At 43.6% G+C, this 20,421-nt stretch overlaps 1 protein-coding gene across 1 annotated transcript in view; it reads right to left on the bottom strand.

Moving 5' to 3' along the window:
* ptpn11a (protein tyrosine phosphatase non-receptor type 11a) overlaps window positions 1–20,421 on the bottom strand; it is a 67,208-nt gene that overhangs the window by 4,564 nt on the left and 42,223 nt on the right. Inside the window, exons 11-15 of the mRNA XM_080208130.1 lie at window positions 20,223–20,377; window positions 10,397–10,464; window positions 9,460–9,611; window positions 6,778–6,893; window positions 1,584–1,684 (exon numbers count right to left, since the gene is read on the bottom strand). Of these exons, the coding sequence (XP_080064256.1) occupies window positions 1,615–1,684; window positions 6,778–6,893; window positions 9,460–9,611; window positions 10,397–10,464; window positions 20,223–20,377 (561 nt within the window). The 3' untranslated portion in view covers window positions 1,584–1,614. The remainder of the gene's footprint in view (window positions 1–1,583; window positions 1,685–6,777; window positions 6,894–9,459; window positions 9,612–10,396; window positions 10,465–20,222; window positions 20,378–20,421) is intronic.

Here is a 20,421-nt window from a genome sequence, read left to right as displayed (position 1 = left end):
TGTAGTTAGCATCTTTAGAAAAGAAAATCATAACTTGTGAAATTGCTGAGAAGAGTCATCCCTGTGGCTGAGAAATATGGTGAGATTGTAATGAGGCACTGCACAAAGTTGGACCAGAGCTCTGCTCTGTTCTTACAAATTGCCCTTCTTAGCTGGTTACTGGAGAGACACAAGAGCAGCCAAGCTCAATCACCTTAAACCAACAGCTGTCATCATAAGCATAAGAGGAAATTTCAATGCCCATCCTTCAAAACATACCAGTAATAATGTAAACTTCACTGTGCTAGTACACAGATAAAATAAAACAAAACATGATTTACAAATCATGTGAGATTCTCTGCTGATTTGGTAAGTGACCTGATACTCAACCCTATAGAACAGAAGGACAACCAGGTTCAGTTTTTAACTATGTTAAGGATACAATATTTTATACGGTGATGTCATCTTGGGACAGTCTCTTTACTGGAGGGTTAAACAGGGGAATGAAGGTGGTGGAAATCAGCTTTAGATTCTGTCCAACAAGAAGCCTGGGTAATTTGGTTACTGTGAGGACAGAGGAGTTCACGTTGAGACTCACTGGGAGTAAAGTGTAAAAAGACTTCCAGTCTGGAAAGTTTTAGACCTTAAGAAAGGAGAGATGGAGAAAGGTCTCTCAGACTAGAATGCTGATGTGGTCAGCAGAGAGAAGCTGCTGAGAATTCTCACCAGTTACCTGGGCAGAATGTGGGAAGGATGATCTCTGGCTGAAGACACATCCTATAGCAATCTAAAAACATCTGGGAGAATTGCTCTGCCAAGGCTGAGGGGAAATAAAATCAGGATAAATCTTATCCCAGTAATCAGTCTGGAAATAGAGGAAACAGCTTTGCGACGGTCACAACTTTACGATTTGGTAAATGGGGAGACATTGGAAGCTGGGAGTGGCTTTGGCTTGTTCACTATAAATACTGTAATGCTGTGGTGGGCATGTTTGTTATAATATATATGCATGCAGCAAAGGTTATCAGTTGCATTAAAACATTAATAAAGATCAACTTTGTGTGCTTTAGAGTATTAGTTACTTACTAGATGATTAGTTGGTACGGTAAAAGTCTTAATTTGAAATCTTTGCATAATCCATTTAAATTAGTCACTGGGAATTGAATTCTTTGTTTTAAAGCTATCAGTCTCAATGGGGTATGTAACTGTCAAATGAGCTGCTCTCAGCTACATAGCGAATACAGCTGTATAACTGATCCATGGCTCAGAGGGGGAATGAACAAACAAGGCTCCTGCTCCATATCAGTTTTCAATTACATTTTTTAAGCAAATGCTCACGTTTGGAAGAGCACAGGATTAAGGTTAGATTTGATGTCCCACACGATGGGAGGAGGTGATTAGTGGCTCTTCCTGCCTGAGGATCTATAGCCCAGTCAGGAGTCAATATCTTCTGAAGAAAGGAAGCATTTTTACATTGCAAAAGTTGAAGGTTTTATTTGTTGTACCCTCCATCCCACCTTGGGGACACCTGCTCAGGAGATTTGAAAGGCAAGTCAATAAGCATCGTTTTATTCAACAGGGGAGATAAGTAGTATAAATCTTACCTTTTGTATTCTGTAACACCCTGGCATCATCTCATCTGTGGCCCTTTTGCGCCTGCATCAAGCCAACGTTTTCATAGATACGACCACCCTCATCTTTCATCCTGCACCAGAAGATAGTGTTGAGTAAAATATGTTCACCACTGAGTGTGTACACACCGCTATCATAACCAGTCCCTGGGTCTTTGTTGGTCCATCTTACCATCCATCTCCCTCTACACACATGATTCTGTGAGAGAAAAACAGTTGGGGTACAAACTCCATACCCCAACACTAAACTAATAATTTGTCTCAACTCCAGCTGTGTCTGGATTTGTAGCAACAGATTGGTTTTACTTGTGGTTGGTACCTGCACCTGCAGGAGCTGCACTTTATCCCAGAGAAAACAACTACATAAACACTAGTAACACAACATTGCACTGTCATTATATACAGCAGGTATCATCTATAATGTGTGACACCCTTTGGAGCTCATGTGGGGGTGGGGGGAGAGATTTAGTACAGAAAACCATCACAAGATCACAACTAACGTTTCACTGCAATTTTCACTGCACCACACATTCAGGAATTCTTCATTCAAAATCAGCATGTGGTTACGAACTAGAAAGCTAATTCATTGCCACCATATCATAAGACAATCCATTAATGCATTCCTGACCACTGGTATTATAAATATTCATCCACTACTTCTGTGGTATTAAATGCATGCAATGTCATTTTGCACAGTAATATTGCTAAGTACAATCTTAACAACATTGTGGCACTAAATTATTACAACAATAATACCTGATTTTGTGCAGGTGTTATTAACACAGTCCTCATCACAATAACATTGGTAAAATATACGAATTAAAACAATGCTATAGTTCAGGATTGGTTTTATTTCTTAACTACAGCATGTTGCTACGAAGAGGACACAACCAGGCATCATTTTCAATAATTCCTTGACAAACAGTATTGCAGGATGTTAACAAAATGAAATTACGATACCAAACATTTCCATTAAAAAAAGCATTCCAATTTCGCTCGCAATATTTTCCTTAAATTGATCGCTGAGAGATTAAGTCAGCAAATGCATTTGACACCACAATTCGATACTTTTCCCCAGCTCACTTTACCGAGAGTCTAATCAGCAGGACAGCACTGTTCCTATGATGGGAATTTTTCATCTCATGAGAACTCCCATTATGAGCCATGGAATTAGTGCACTCCCTGTGGAATCATAGGACCATTTACATGTTTGAACCAAATACAAATAATCACCCTTCGCCCCCACACTACAGAAAATCAACCTAAATAAAGCATTTAAAACCAAGTACAAACAGGACATAAGAACATAAGAAATAGGAGCAGGAGTAGGCCATCTAGCCCTTCGAGCCTGCCCCGCCATTCAATAAGATCATGGCTGATCTGTCGCTGCTCAGTTCCACTTTCCCGCCCTCTCCCCATAACCCTTAATCCCCTCTCTTATCAAAAACCCATCAACCCGCGTCTTAAAAATATTTAACGAGGCAGCCTCCACCACTTCAACGGGCAGAGAATTCCAGAGATTCACCACCCTTTGAGTGAAGAAGTTCCTCCTCAACTCCGTTCTAAACCGCCCCCCTTTTATCTTGAGGCTGTGCCCCCTAGTCCTACTGTCTTTTCTGAGCGGGAAGAGTCTTTCCACCTCTATCCTATCCATCCCATTCATCATCTTATACGTCTCAATGAGATCTCCCCTCATTCTTCTAAACTCTAACGAGTACAAGCCCAGTTTATTCAGCCTCTCCTCATAGCTCAACCCCCGAGAGTAATCAGATAAAAGCTGTCTCATCCACGTGATACAGTACTCTAGTGATATTTATTTAAGAGCCCCAATAAATTACATGCACTGCAGCATCATTACTCACCCCCAACGCCATGTACCTTTTCAGCACAGGTAAAGATTTTAAAGCTTAAATAAACCTAAAATCAATTTCTGTTTTGACACGCCAAGGAGATAAAAAGGTCAAAATTTGTTGTTAACAGGGCATCTGCCATTTGAGAGAGTTGCCCTGCACCTTTCAGCTCAGAATAGTTTTGCCCAGAAGATTGCTGGAAATGAGCTGACAATGGCACAACAAAAGAAAAGGGCATCTGAAATTTCAAATCAACAGGGTATCTCCTGAGGGGAATTGCTTGATAGAGCAGACGCAGCACGGTTTCGTTAAGGGGAAGTCGTGTCTGACAAATTTATTGGAGTTCTATGAGGATGTGTCTAGGGCGGTGGATAGAGGAGAGCCGGTGGATGTGGTCTTTCTTGATTTTCAGAAGGCGTTTGACAAGGTACCTCAAGAGGTTATTGCAGAAGGTAAGGGAGCACGGAGTTGGGGGTAGGGTGTTAGCGTGGATAGAGGATTGGTTGTCAAATAGGAGGCAGAGGGTGGGGGTTAATGGGTGCTATTCGGATTGGTGGTTGGTGACTAGTGAAGTACCCCAGGGGTCAGTGCCGGGGCCTCAGCTATTCACCATTTATATAGATGATCTGGAGGAGGGAGCCGAGTGTATGGTGTCGAAATTTGCTGATGACACCAAGATTGGTGGAACTGCAAATTGCGCGGAGGGTGTGGAGAGTCTGCAGAAGGATCTAGATAGGCTGGGCGAATGGGCCAGGAACTGGCAAATGGAATTAGCGTTGGCAAGTGTGAGGTGGTCCACTTTGGTAGGAATAATGGTAGGAAGGACTATTACTTACGTGGCGAAAAACTGCAGCAGACGACGGTGCAGAGGGACCTCGGGGTCCTTGTGCATGAGTCGCAAAAACCCAGCCTGCAGGTGCAGCAGGTGGTCAGGAAGGCTAATGGGATGCTGGTCTTCATCGTGAGGGGGATTGAATATAAAAGTAGGGAGGTCTTGCTGCAGCTGTATAGGGCATTGGTGAGGCCGCAGCTGGAGTACTGTGTGCAGCTTTGGTCACCGCACTTACGCAAGGATATTTTGGCCTTGGAGGGAGTGCAGAGGAGGTTTACTAGGCTGATACCGGAGTTGAGGGGCTTGAGCTATGAGAGGATGAATAAACTAGGCTTGTACTCGTTAGAGTTTAGAAGAATGAGGGGAGATCTCATTGAGACGTATAAGATGATGAATGGGATGGATAGGATAGAGGTGGAGAGACTCTTCCCACTCAAAGGACAGTAGGACTAGGGGGCACAGCCTCAAGATAAAGGGGGGAGCTGTTTAGAACGGAGTTGAGGAGGAACTTCTTCACTCAAAGGGTGGTGAATCTCTGGAATTCTCTGCCCGTTGAAGTGGTGGAGGCTACCTCGCTAAATATTTTTAAGACGCGGGTTGATGGGTTTTTGATAAGCGAGGGGATTAAGGGTTATGGGGAGAGGGCGGGAATGTGGAACTGAGCCACGACAGATCAGCCATGATCTTATTGAATGGCGGGGCAGGCTCGAAGGGCTAGATGGCCTACTCCTGCTCCTATTTCTTATGTTATGTTCTTATGTTCTTAACCAAGAATGAGAAATAAACAAAAGGAGCTGAGGAGGATGAATTAATGGGGGCGAATTCAACAGTTACAGAAAGAGAAATAGGGATAGAAAGTAAGAATGGATTGAAAGAAAGACAATAAAGGGGGAATAAACTTTTATAATCTTCCCCAAAAATTAAAAACCTGATGGAATGAGACTCCACACTTGTAATAGTGTATTTTTAGCACTGGCAGCCAATAACACTTATCACATCATTAAAAAAGATAATTACACTTAATTAGACTTAACTTTCTGCTGCAAGTTTAATGGGCAAATAAAACAAGTTGTAGCTAAAATTGACAAGGTTGAGAACACAAAGCTGCTTTCCCAAAGCCAACAGTCATGTGGTACAATTCTGCAGCAACTTTTAGATATTTACATTTGACCCTGTGTTTGCCTGAAGCTGCTTTACATTTGCCCATAAATAATAGTGAGAGCCCATTACTCTTGCTGTTATTTCAACAGAAAACTCTGGATCAATATATTTCATTGTGATTTGAGTGGGCATGCAAGTTAGAAATTACAGGTCCCCAGTGTTATAGTCGGTGATTACCCTGGCTAGGTTCAGGGAAGCATACACACTTCCAGTTTCGAGAAAGGCTAGATACAGATACCAGTGTTACTAGTCTAATGGTGGTGACAATCGTACATTAATAAAGGCAAAGTACTGTGGATACTGGAGTCTGAAATAACAGAAAATGCTGGAAAATCTCAGCAGGTCTGATGGTAGGAAGCAGAGGGCGATGGTTGAAGATTGTTTCTTGGACTGGGGACCTGTGACTAGTGGTGTCTTTCATCGATCTGTTTCGTCCCTTGTTATGTTACTATTATAAATGATTTGGATGTGAATGCACAAGGCATGGTTAGTAAGTTTGCAGATGATACTAAATTAGGAGGTATCGTTGACAGCGAAGGAAAATTACAGGGGGATCTTGATCAGTTAGGGAAGCGGGCCGAGGATTGGCAAATGGATTTCAATACAGATAAGTGTTAGATGTTGCATTTTGGTAAGTCAAATCAGGGCAGGACTTGTACAGTGGAAGGGAGTGCCCTGAGGAGTATTGAGGAACAATAGGTTTAAGTGAGAGGGGAAAGATGTAAAGGGGACTTGAGGGGCAACTTCTTTATTCAGAGTAGAGCATATATCAAATGAACTGCCAGAGAAAGTGGTTGAGACAGGCTCAATAGCAACGTTTAAAAAGCATTTGGATAAGTGTATGGATTGGTAAGGATTAGAGGGATAGGGGCCAAATGCGGGCAGTGGGGCTAGTAAAAGGCACCATGGTCAGCATGGTTTTGTGCTGTATTGCTCTATGACTCTAATAGAGCCAATGTTGCGAGTCTGGATGACCCAAAGCCTAAAGATCCTGTCTATGAAGTAAAGCTGCTTCTATTTTGCCTCAGCTTCAGAAGGGGATCTCGTAATGCACCACATGATATTACATTTCTCCAACCTTCATTACGGTTTGCGATTCAAACTCATTTCCCTTTGAACTCCTGTAGCCAGTACAAAAGATGCATTTCCCTCTCATTAGTCTGTGCTGCATTCAAGCTCAGATCAGAGTTAAAATAAACCATCCACTTCAACCTCTAGTCAATCTTATATAACCAGTGGGAGCAAAGAGTTAAGACATGCTTGAATTACACCCTTACAGCAGGAGTGGGGATATTATAAAATTATGAAGAGTAGATGTACTTACTCGGTGCATGCTGGGTTGGGTGTGCAGGGTGGGAAAGGACTCTGATCTCCTCCACACGTCAGGTCCGATAAGGAATATTTGATGTTTGTGTATTCACGGCCTTTTATCTTGCTTTTCTGGAAAAGTCAGGGACCTCATGAGATACATCTGACGCAAGAATTTGTTCAATACAGGCAGAATTATTTTGGGAAAGAATTATGTCATTCTAATCTTCTGTCTTTAATAAAAACATAACAGGTTTCTCCTCCCCTTACAAATCCAGAGTGTACTCTGCTGCACAAATATGTAATGGAGTTCCTTAAATATTCTACATCTGACTTTGGAACAGCCATTTAGCCCCTGTCCCACAATTCAATTAAATCGTGATTGTGATTGAGTCTATGTAAACACCCTGAAGACTTTTGGTTAACAAAAGTCTATCCATCTCTGATTGAGAATTAACAATTGATGCAGCATCAATTGCTGTTTGTGGGAGATCATTCCAAAGCACTATCATCTTGTGTGTGTTTCCTGGCTTCACTCCTGAATGGTCAGTCTCTAATTTTTTGACTATGCCCCCCATCAGTCCCAGTCTCCCCGACTAACGGGGATAGTTTCTCTTTATTGTTCTGTTCTTTATTATATCTTGGAAACCAAACTAATCACCCCTTAACCTTCAAATTCCAGAGAATACTACTTTATTTTGTGTAAAATTGTGTAAAAATTGACTAGCACCAAGATGGCACCCGACCGAGGTGACTTCGTGCAAGCTGTGCCCAGCATACCCTCTAATTCTCTTTTACTCTCGTTCTACGTTTCTAAAACTTCATTCTAACTCTTTTAGACTCTAACAAAGCTTTCATTCAGACTTTTTAATGGACCTACCTTGCTTAAGCTGATCTTTCTCTACACCCTTGCTATGACTGTAACACTACATTCTGCACTCTCTCCTTTTCTTCTCTATGTACAGTATGCTTTGTCTGTATGGCATGCAAGAAACAATACTTTTTACTGTATCCCAACTCATGTGACAATAATAAATCAAATAACCTCGCCTTGTAATTTAACTCTTGAAATCCAAGTATCAATCTGACAAATCTAGGCTGCACAGGCCTTAAAGCCAATATGTACTTCTCTAAGTATGATGCCCAGCACTGCTCACAGCATTCCACGTGACTTAAGACTTTGTATAGCTGTAGCACAACTTCTGCCCCTTATATTCCAGCCCTCTAGCTCTAAAGGCCAGAAGCATTCTGCCGTCTTCTAAATTATTTTCTGGACCTGTTCATGACCAATATTCCACTTACCTGGACCCACAAATAGCTTAGAATCTGCACTGTTTCCAGCTGCCCATTTAGAAATTATCCTGCTTCATCCCTATAGATCTCAAATGGATGACTCATTTGCCTCAAATTTCCAGTTTTATCTGTTCATATGATCTATTAATATCTCTTTGCAGTGTTACTATTGTGCTTCCACCTCTAGTGCTCACAATGCCACCCAGCTTTGTGTCATCACCAAACTTTACTATGTGGTCTTGTATCCCATTATCCATACTGGTATCCCTACAGTGCAGGAGGCAGCCATTTAGCCTATCAAGTCTGCACTGACCACAATCCCACCGAACCCCTATGCTTGTAACCCCTCAGGTTTACCCTAATTCCCTTGACACTAAGGAGCAATTTAGCATGGCCAATCCGCCTAACCTGCACATCTTTGGACTGTGGGACAAATCCAGGTCATTAATAAGTGCAGCTCTGGAGTCTTGTCTCTGAAGAGCACTTCTGTGCAGGTACACATTCTACCAGCCTAATTCCAGAGCACACTGGATTAATTGAAAAAAAATGGCAAACCTTATGGTTTATACTCATTAAAGCTGAGAGAGAGCTTCTTCTCTCTGCATTGGGCCAGATATTGTTTTTCTCTCCACTGAAATCTACTGACGGGAGAGGGAAAATAAACCCAGCTTTTTCCTGCGTGTTGGATATTAGAGATGTATCTTCCTTCTCGCAACCTTGATCTCGGTTTAACACAGCCCTGTTTTTCCTCTGTGTTGTAGCTATGCCTAACTGAGCCCATTAATTTATTTGCACCTAAAACAATATCTGAGAATCATTGAATCCCTACTGTTGCTGGAGGCGGCCATTCAGCCCATTGAACCTGCACCAACAACAATTCCACCCAGACCATATCCCCATAACCTCACGTATCTACCCTGCTAATCCCCCTGACACTAAAGGGGCAATTTAACATGGCCAATCAACCTAACCCACACATCTTTGTACCAGGGAAGGAAACCGCAGCACCCGAAGGAAACCCACGCAGTCACAGGGAGAACATGCAGATTCTGCACAGTGACCCAGGCTGGGAATTGAACCTGAGTCCCTGGCGCTGTGAGGCAGCAGTGCTAACCACTGTGCCAATTATAACTGAAGAATGACAGCAAATGTTTCTCAGCTACCTGTAACAGTCAGGATCTCCCTATGAGGACTATGCAATTTATTTACACATTCAATATGATAAAAACACATTACCCACTCAATCTCCTTGGGTGGAAGTCAATTACTTGTCTAAATCTACACAAATTGTTGTCGTAATGAACAACTAGCTATAAACAGGGCAGTGGAAAGAGAATTGTTTGTGGAAAAAGAACATATTAAATAGTACTAGTGTTAACATTTCTGCTCACTGAATGTGTTGTACCTGCTCCTCCTCGATCCGACGCTGCAGTGTTTCGATATAGTGCTGAACAGCCATGTAAATGAATCTGTACTGAGCCTCTGTCTGAACCATCCCAGAACGCTGCGACCGCACCATCTGGATACTCTTTGGGACATCAATGTCACAATCTACACCTACAGTGCAAAATCCCACATTACACATCATATCCCCACTGAAGGATCTGCATATCAAGCCACTCCCAAAGCCTTAACTCACAAAGTATAATTCAACAGAGCCAGGACAATACCGACACGAACACGTTTTAGATCAGGCCATAGAGATATGCAGCACGGAAACAAGCCCAACTCGTAGGTGCTGGCCAGGTTTCCTATACTAAACACATACAAAAGTGTCCAGAGGGGCAATTTTTTTTAGAGGGTGGTGAGCGTCTGGAACAAGCTGCCAGAGGTAGTAGTACAGATGGGTACAATTTTGTCTTTTAAAAAGCATTTAGACAGTTACATGGGTATATGAGCCAAGTGCTGGCAATTGGGACCAGCTTAGGGGTTTGAAAAAAAAGACAGCATGGACAAGTTGGGCCGAAGGGCCTGTTTCAATGCAGTAAGCCTCTATGATTTATGAACATGCTTAAGAGTTGTCCCACAAACTGCTCCAAATGCTCATGCACCAAAACATGTTATTCCCTACCACTCACGTAGGACAAGAGAAATTTAGAACTATTTGATTTAAAAGCTATGCCAGATTGGTCCTGCTTTTGCATTGATGATGCAGACTGCACACAGGAACAGCAAATCAGGCTATGTTCAATAACTGAAGCTCTTGTCAATTTGGATATCAATTTTATTTAGCACAATTCCAAATGATTGCATTTCTACAATAGTTGGAAAAGAATCACTTCTTTTGTGGAAAGATGATTGGCAGAAGGCTGCTGTGAATGGACACCGGGTTTCACACCTACCTTTCTCTCTAATGATATCGATGAGGATGTCGATCACAATAAAAGTACCTGTGCGTCCAATCCCTGCACTGTTGGTAGAAAGAGATTGGATTTTCAAGATTATAACCCAAGGATTACTTCCCAAAGTAATGAAGTTACGACTTCAATCAGATTAAAACTGACAATTAAATGCGCATTGACAGGGATTATTCTGTTGTCAGGGCTAAGGCAATCCTGGAATCCCTGCAGTGCAGAAGAGGCTATTTGCCCATCATGACTGCACCAACAACAATCCCACCCAGGCCCTTTCCCTATAACCCCACATATTTACCATACTAATCCTCCTGGCACCAAGGGGCAATTCAGCATATCCAATCCATCCAACCAGCACATTTTTGGACTGTGGAGGAAACCCATGCTGACATGGGGAGAACATGCAAACTTCACACAGGCAGTCACCCAAGGTCAGAACTGAATCTGCGTACCTGGCTCTAACCACTGTGCCACCATGCTGCATGTGCATCATGGGAGTAAAGTGTTGCATTCTCATGTCTGAGGTGGCAGTGTTTGATGCTGACAATGAATTCATAAAGTAGGAACTCTATAAACCTTTGATGTTTAATGAACAGAGGGAAATTTACCATTTAGGAGGGAAACAGTGAGGGATCAAGGAAGAGTGGAGCGAATGGAGGCGATGGTGAGATATAAAAGAAAATGAGTGTGTTCCCATTGTTAACTCTGTTGGAAAGAGTGCGAATGAGCAAGGACAGATCTGGACTCTGATTTGATGTCCACTTGGTTATATATAACCTGCTGATACAGCTTTTCAAAAATTGCTCACTTCAGATATTGTGAGCCAAATGCTTCAGTTAGCCCGTGAATCGGCAGAAGTCAGAAGAAAATTGCAAGAAAACAAAAAGGGTTTAAAAAGTAAATTCAATCATTCATCCTTTTGCTCTGCAGGATGTTGCTGCAACATTATTATTCTGGAGGATTTGCAAATCCACAGTTAAGATGAGCAGTGATTATTTTTTGCCTGCTTTCTCTTCCAATTGGGGGAGGGAAGGAGGGAATGTAAATATTAAAATGCACCATTAACTCCATCAATGTTTCAGTTTACCCTTTTTAATTGACTTGAAGGTTAAAGCAGTCATCACCATGCCAAAGGATTACTGTCAGTGATAAAGTAGCTGTTTGTATCTATAAACCCACATCAGACTCAAGCATGGTCCAGTGACCAGCTTTTGGCAGAAGATGAAACCTCACTTCAACTGCCACCAGCTCTGCATTGGAATCTCGAATTCATAGAATCTTTAATCATAGAATCCCTACAGTGCAGGAGGCAGCCATTCAGCCCATCGAGTCTGCACCCTCCACACTTCCACCCACCTATATTTCCGTAACCCTACATCTGTTAGTCCCCCGACACTACGGTCAATTTAGCATGGCCAATCAACCTAACCCGCACATCTTTGGGCTGTGGGAGGAAACTGGAGCACCTGGAGGAAACCCATGCAGGCAATGGGAGAACATGCAGACTCCACACAGACAGTGACCTGAGGCCAAAATTGAACCCAAGTCCTCTGGTGCTGTGAGGTAGCAGTGCCAGCATGCCGCTCTTAAAGTCACATAGGCCAGGGTATTACCAGATTCCATCCTTAGCCTGTGTTGAATTCACTCATCTCTACATGGACGACAGTAGGGAAGCTATGCTAGTCTCAAGTGTTGGCAAATTCTAGAGACTCTCCGAACTGGCACTAAAAATGGACACTGGCTGATGATAGGATCGGGTTGTGATTGCTTCAGGTCAAGCAACACATTAAAAAAAGACAATCCTTAAGTTGTGCTGGTTGGGTGCACTGGCCATGCTAAATTCTCCCTGTGTACCCGAACAGGTGCTGAAGTGTGGCAACTAGGGGATTTTCACAGTAACTTCAATGCAGTGTTAATGTAAGCCTACCTGTGACACTAATGAACTTTAAATTTAAAAACTTGAGTGATCAACTGGATTCCCCAGCTTTAGGACAGGGTTGCTGAGGGGTGATGTTTAAAAGAAACACATGCAAAAGTCACTTTACATGCTCTAAAACAGATCCCAAATATTTGTGAATTAAAATAAACATTTATTATAAACATTCAAGTTAAGACAAAAGAGACTTGCTCCCAGCTCTTTGTGACATGTTGTAAGCAGGTTACTACAAGTGCATCTTGGTGACTCTGGGGAATATGTGAAGGGCATGGACAGATATATCATGCTCTGCTGCTGTCTCAGAGAAAGTTTACGATTGCAGGGCTAAGTTCTGTACCCTTCTGACAACTCGCATTAAGTTGATCTTTCTCAACACCTGAGCTAACTCTATATTCTGTACCCTCTTCTTTCCTTCTCTATGAGTGTTATGCTTTGTCTGTATAGTGTGCATGAAACTACACTTTTCACTGTATTCTAATACATGTGACAATAATAAATCAAATCATAGACGATATTAATTTAAACCCAGAACAGGGGAGATACAAGGCTTTTGGAAATCATTTTTCAGGATATTTATACGCAAGTTTTGCCAATTAGGCAGCAGAGGAACAGCTACTGGAATGTTCTGTGCCATAAGGCAGGTCCCATTGGGACCATTCAAGCTTCAAACCAATGAAGTGTAGCCAATTCTACAATCACTGCTATGCTCCTTTCTGTAATAGCAGCTTGATACAAAGACCTTTCCTCAGACTGCCACCTTGGTGTGGTGGAGAGGTTTGAACAAGAGAGATGCTGTCAGGAGTCTGAACCTCCCAGCTGGGTCACCCATGATAATGTCAGAGGTGGAGAAGCCAGACAAAGCACAATCCAAAACAAGCCCTCAACGGCGGATCAGGCAGAAGATACTCATATGATTGGCTATGATGACGGATGAAGGCTGCAGGGGGGGGAAGAGAACCCCCGTCGTTGAGGCCCCTTTGTTATTGGGACTGGACCCACCCTCTGTCAAGGACTAATGTTTCTGCTGATGTACTACGGCATACCCATGTTAAAAGATGTCCCAGGTATCAACCTGGAGGAAACCAGCACACCCACACAGACAGCTCCTGCAACAATGGGCAAGAGGTGATGGGGACAGGATCGTGAGACCTGGAAGTCTCTAGCTTTGGACTGGTACATAGGCAGTGGACAGGAAAAGATAGATCAAAGAACAATACAGCACAGGAAACAGGCCCTTCGGCCCTAAAAATCTGTTCTGTCTGCAACTTGACTGGAAAACCACAACCAGCAGCTCATCTACCTGCAGCCAGAAAATCAGGGTTAAAACATGGCTTTGGAATTTGGAATGTACAAATCCTTATGGACAATAAGCAAAAGAATCGACCGGAACAGAGATCTGCCTGCGAACTCAGGCACTTTAACATTGATGTCATTGTTCTGCAAGAAACTCAAAGACCAGGCGAAGGGCAGTTGTGGGAATATGGCTGTGGTTACACTTTCTTTTGGAGAGAAAAACCCGAGGACCAGCCCAGGATGCATGGAATTTGATTCACTATCAAGAACAAATTTATCAAATGACTCTCGACGCTCCCCGTCAGCATCAACAAATGCCTCATGACCATCCGACTACAAGAATCAGCAGGCAACAGTCGTGACTGCCCACACCCCAACCCTTGATGCCAATGACGAATCCAAAGGAGGCATACTCTCCAACATTCCCAAGGAAGATAAGGTCATCCCCTTGGAGGACTTCAATGACAGGGCTGGAAAGGAACCATTTGGGAATTGCAACTGCACTGGGATTCTCCTGCCCACCAAAAGCACAGAACACCAGCTTGTCATCACCAACACACTCTTCAGCCAAAAAGACAAGTTCAAGACTTCCTGGACACATCCACAATCAAAGCACCGGTACGTGATCAACTTAGTCATTGTCTGATCCAGAAACCAAAAGGATGCCCTCATCACCAAGGCAATGAACAGTGCCAATGACACTGGCTCATCCACACCTGGAGAGAGAGAGAGAGAGAGAGAGAGAGAGAGAGAGTGTGAGAGTGAGTGTGTGTGTGTGCGTGCGAAAGCGAGCGAGCGTGCGAGAGAGAGAGAAGAAACAGCTCAAAGAAAAATATCAAAGTTAAATGGCTTCAAGAGCCAACTATGCAAGCAAAATTCCGACAATGTTTTCGCCAAGATCTCGAGTGTTCATTTTAATAGAGTGGAGTAAAAGTGAAGAAACCTTTGGCTACAAGACCTGGAAACAGCAAGACTGGTTCAGTAAGAATGATCACACCATCCAAGACCTCATCAACAAGACAAGGAAAAGCTCAGTGCACCTGGCAAAACCATACATCCAGCAAATAGGAGAGCTCACCCATCAGTAAAGGCGGAGGTATAAAGAACTAAAGATGTCAAGAACCAATGGTGGACTCCTCACCAACAAGCATGGCACCTAGGGAGTTCTTCAGTGCCACCAAGGCAATGTATGGACCCAACACCCTAAGCCTCAAACTGGTACGAGTATGGACAGAACTTGAGACAGAGAAAACATCAGCTTTCGATGGTGAGAACAAGAACTCCTGAACCGTGATACAATTATACAAGAGAATGTGTTTGAGGAAATTCCCATAGTTACCAAAGATGACGTGAGACTCCCACCAAGCACAAAGTCGAAGATGCCGTTAAACACGAAGAATGGAAAGGCCGAAGGAATGAATGGAATTCCAGCAGAGATTTTCAAATTTGGAGAAGAGATCACCTGTCATCTCCATCAGCCGTTGCTGAAAATCTGGGAGACAGAAGTAATTCCCGCCAATTTCAGGAATGCTGTCATCACCACCATCTTCAAGAATGGAGATAAAGCAGACTACCGAGGAATATCCACTTGCCATCATAAGAACATAAGAAATAGGAGCAGGAGTAGGCCATCTAGCCCTTCAAGCCTGCCCCGCCATTCAATAAGATCATGGCTGATCTGTCGCTGCTCAGTTCCACTTTCCTGCCCTCTCCCCATAACCCTTAATCCCCTCTCCTATCAAAAACCCATCAACCCGCGTCTTAAAAATGTTTAGCGAGGCAGCCTCCACCACTTCAACGGGCAGAGAATTCCAGAGGTTCACCACCCTATGAGTGAAGAAGTTCCTCCTCAACTCCGTTCTAAACCGCCCCCCTTTTATCTTGAGGCTGTGCCCCCAGTCCTACTGTCTTTTTTGAGTGGGAAGAGTCTTTCCACCTTTATCCTATCCATCCCATTCATCATCTTATACGTCTCAATGAGATCTCCCCTCATTCTTCTAAACTCTAACGAGTACAAGCCTGGTTTATTCAGCCTCTCCTCATAGCTCAACCCCCTCAACTCCGGTATCAGCCTAGTAACCTCCTCTGCACTCCCTCCAAGGCCAAAATATCTTTGCGCAGGTGCGGCGCCCAAAACTGCACACAGTACTCCAGCTGCGGCCTCACCAATGCCCTATACAGCTGCAGCAAGACCTCCCTACTTTTATATTCAATCCCCCTCGCTATGAAGGCCAGCATCCCATTCGCCTTCCTGACCACCTGCTGCACCTGCAAGCTGGGTTTTTGCGACTCATGCACAAGGACCCCGAGGTCCCTCTGCACCGTCGCCTGCTGCAGTTTTTCGCCCCGTAAGTAATAGTCCTTCCTACCATTATTCCTACCAAAGTGGACCACCTCACACTTGCCAACATTAAATTCCATTTGCCATTTCCTGGCCCATTCGCCCAGCCTATCTAGATCCTTCTGCAGACTCTCCACACCCTCCGCACAATTTGCCGTTCCCCCAATCTTGGTGTCATCAGCAAATTTCGACACCCTACACTCGGTTCCCTCCTCCAGATCATCTATATAAATGGTAAAAAGCTGAGGCCCCAGCACCGACCCCTGGGGCACTCCACTAGTCACCATCCGCCAACCCGAATAGCACCCGTTGACCCCCACTCTCTGCCTCCTATTTGACAACCAATCCTCTATCCACGCTAACACCCTACCCCCAACTCCATGTCCCACGACCTTCTGCAATAACCTCTTGCGAGGTACTTTGTCAAACGCCTTCTGAAAATCTAGAAAGACCACATCCACCGGCTCTCCTCTATCCACCGCCCTAGACACATCCTCGTAGAACTCCAGTAAATTTGTCAGACACGACTTCCCTTTAATGAAACCATGCTGCGTCTGCTCTATCAAGCAATTCCCTTCAAGATGCCTCGCAATTTCCTCCTTAATGACAGATTCTAACATTTTACCTACCACAGACGTTAAACTAACCGGCCTATAATTCCCCGCCTTTTGCCTGGCACCCTTCTTAAACAACGGCGTAACATTAGCCGTTTTCCAATCATCCGGCACTTCCCCGGAATCCAGTGACGTCTGGAAAATAACCACCAAGGCATCCACTATCACCTCCGCCATTTCTTTCAGAACCCTCGGATGCATTCCATCCGGTCCTGGGGACTTGTCCACAATCAGCCCCTCCAGTCTGTCGAGCACCGCCTCTCTAGTAACAGTAATGTCATTAAGACCCTCCAGTCCTACCACCTTTCCATCGCTAACACCTGGCAAATTATTCACGTCCTCCTCCGTGAAGACAGAAACGAAAAAGTTATTCAATACCTTAGCCATATCCCCATCCCCTACCACTAGGTCCCCTTTCTCATCCTCTAAAGGACCAACATTCACCCTAGCCAGCCTCTTCCTTTTTATATATTTATAAAAACTCTTGCTATCCTTTTTTATATTAAGCGCTAGCCCAGCTTCATAGTTTCTCCTAAAATCATTGCCAAATCCATGCTGATGGAATCCTTCCATGCGGCACGGTGGCACAATGATTAGCACTGCTGCTTCACTGCACCAGGGGCCTGGATTCGATTCCAGTCTTGAGTAACTGTATGTATGGTGTCGGCATATTCTCCCTATGTCTGCGTAGGTTTCTTCCAGGTGCTCCAGTCTCCTCCCGTAATCCAAAGAGGTGTGGGTTAGGTTGAATTGTCCCTAGTTGGTTTTAAAGGTTACGGAGAGAAGCCAGGAGAATGGAGTTGAGAAACATATCAACCATGATCGAATGGCAGAGCAGACTTGATGGGTCAAATGACCTAATTCTATATCTAATGGTCCTATGGTCATGGGAACCTACTTTCTCCCTTCACAGTATCTTGTCTCAAGAGCAATCCCAGAGTTTCTGTCCCAACTATTCTCCCCTGGATATCACTGAATGAAGAAGTTGTTTTCCTGTCATCAATTCTGAACTTGCCTTATCAAATCCATTGCAGTTGTGCAAGCTAAAATTGTACTCAAGAGTAACCAATTAATTCCAATTAGTATCTTATAAACAAATAAAAGGACCTTTGTTAAACCAAAAGAGAAAATGCTGGAAAATCTCAGCAGGTCTGGCAGCATCTGTCAAGGAGAAAAGAGCTGACGTTGAGTCCACATGACCCTTTGTCAAAGCAGTCCTTCTTAAATGCCTCACAAAGGTTGAGTCCAAATTTTGCTAACTATTCTAATTCCTTTGGTCCAACTACAGAAGTAAGTTTATTTATTAATCACAAATAGGCTTACATTAACACTGCAACAAAGTTATTGTGAAATTCCCCTAGTCACCACACTCCCGCGCTGGTTTGGGTCAATGCACCTAGCCAGCACATCTTTGACTGTGGGAGGAAACTGGAGCACCTGGAGGAAACCCATGCAGACATGGGGAGAACGTGCAAACTCCACCCAGACAGCAAACCAAGCCAGGAATCAAACCCAAGTCCCTGGCGCTGAGAGGCAGCAGTGCTAACCACTGTGCTGCCTCCATGGTCTTATGGCTCTTTACTGTAATACTTTCAGAGCTTGAATATTTTTATTTTGCTTTACTGCTCAAAATGGAAATAAATTTGAGACTTGTGCAAGCTCTAAAGTGCTTCAGCATGACAGCGTCAGATTTATACTCTGATTTACCAATTCAGCTCAGCAATGTTTGCTTTGTTGATTGCTGCTTTGAAATAACTGGACGTGGTAAGCATTAAATATGTTATCACTCTCAGATCTCCCCTCAATCTCTTCCCTGGCTAGTCCAACACCATTCAGCTTAAATAATGAGCAATGACAGTGGAATCTACAGCAGGTGTCCAATTGAATTGTTGTAAGATCATCACAAAATTACCTCCCGTTTATATTCACTGGAATTTATCCATTTACATAGAAATACTTTTAGGTAAAAGGCAAGGTAAAGTCGCCATTGCCCCAGATGACCATAGGCTGGTGGTGATTTAACCTGAGGATCATCACATCTCAGGCAAGGGGCAAGGTTAAAAAGGGGGTTTTCATGAATAGCCTCAGCCGCTATGAGAATTGAACCTGTGCTGTTGGCATCACTCTGCAGCATGAACCAGCCGTCCAGCCAACTGAGCTAACCAACTCCCGAAATATCTTAACTAGTGACACGATGTGGAAGCTTTACCACATTAAAACAATTTTTCAAAAATAAAAGTACCGTTCTGGACTTTGAGCGCAAGGTTATGAGATAATTGGATTTCTGGGCTGGAACAGCACTTTAAAATAAAATCTAACTTTACATTGCCTGCTACATTTACAGTAATGGCATGTAATCCTTCATAACTCTTTTCTCACTGTGGATAAATAATGGTCCTGTACAGTCTTACTGCAGACCTGAACCAGGAAAGTCTGACTTCTGATTTGTACTGAATTAGCTGGAGGAACAGGAGGACTCTTGCACGTGGCTTCAGCAACCCCAGATAGTGGGCAAGCCCCGTGCGTGTGTGAGGCAGGGGTGTTAAAAGATGGGCATACAGAATTCGAGAGAATTGAAGTGGACTCAGCACTGATGCAGAAGCAAAGTAATATTGTTTTGATGTTAAAGCTCCCACATGAATAGCAGCCACTTACTGAGATAGCGGATGCAACTTACTCAAGTTTGTATCTAATGAGCACTTAACATCTTAAGTTGGAGTTTGTCGGGGCGGAAGGTGATAGACAAAGAATAAAAGCCACATTTAGGTAAGCAATCTCAGTGTGGAGACAGGTACAAAAAGCTTTCTGATTGCAGAACCTTTCATGTTATGGAGTGGATGACAAATATTTCTCAGGTTCTAACAGGCCAGGGCTTCCGCTAGTCCACCAATCAATTTGCCAATCCTAAAGATCTGTTTAATGGCAAGAGGTGACACCTCACCATAGGGGTGGCACAGTGATTAGCACATTTGCCTCAGTGCCAGGAACTTGGGTTCAATTCCAGCCTCAGGTGACTGTCTGTATGGAGTTTGCACGTTTTCCCCATGTCTGCACGGGTTTCCTCTCGGTGCTCCGGTTTCCTTCCACAGTCCGAAAGATGTGCGGGTTAGGTTGGCCATATTAAATTGTCCTAGTATTAATGCGAATTAGTAGAGTAAATAAGCTGGGTTACAGGATATGGCCTGGATAGGATTCTGGTCGGTGCTGGCTTGATGGGCCAAATGGCCTCCTTCTGCACTGTAGGGATTCTATGGCCATTTTCTGAAATCAGTCACCCTGGTGCAAACTCTACAATAGAAGCTGTCAATTTATTGCAAAATGGGGACAGTGGATTCACACGCACTATAAATGGAATTACACAATCACTATTTCATGTCAAAGCTTACACTTAACAGGAAAAAGGGCATTCCATCCCAACCACAGATGAAACGGGTGCTGTAACCAGAGGAAGGCATGCCTGACATTTGGTGCACCTCACAGATGACCATCAAGAACAATTATAGCAATTCCTTTTCAAAGTAACAGAGTTAGATTATTGGCTGTTTCAGACAAGACTCTTGTCAAAAATGATCAAGGTGGACCGGTTATCGAAGTTAAACCCACTCCTCCAAACCCAATCTATTCTTGTACCTGCAGTGAACGACGATAGGCCCTGTTTCTGGGATGTTCTCCTGTTTGATATTTACTTCTTCCAGAAAATCCAGGACACCGCCCGGATCGCTGGGGACACCATGATCTGGCCACGTTTTGAAATGATATTGCCACACGGTCCTTTCAGTGCTCCCCTAAAACAGAGATTTACATTCATATCTGAAACTGGGAGATATTC

The sequence above is a fragment of the Carcharhinus amblyrhynchos genome, chromosome 20 (genome assembly GCF_965287045.1).
Source record: "Carcharhinus amblyrhynchos chromosome 20, sCarAmb.v2.hapA, whole genome shotgun sequence".
In the NCBI taxonomy this organism is placed as follows: Eukaryota; Metazoa; Chordata; class Chondrichthyes; order Carcharhiniformes; family Carcharhinidae; genus Carcharhinus; species Carcharhinus amblyrhynchos.
The sequence above is the reverse complement of the archived record's forward strand: the minus strand, read 5'-3'. Positions and strand labels throughout refer to the sequence as shown.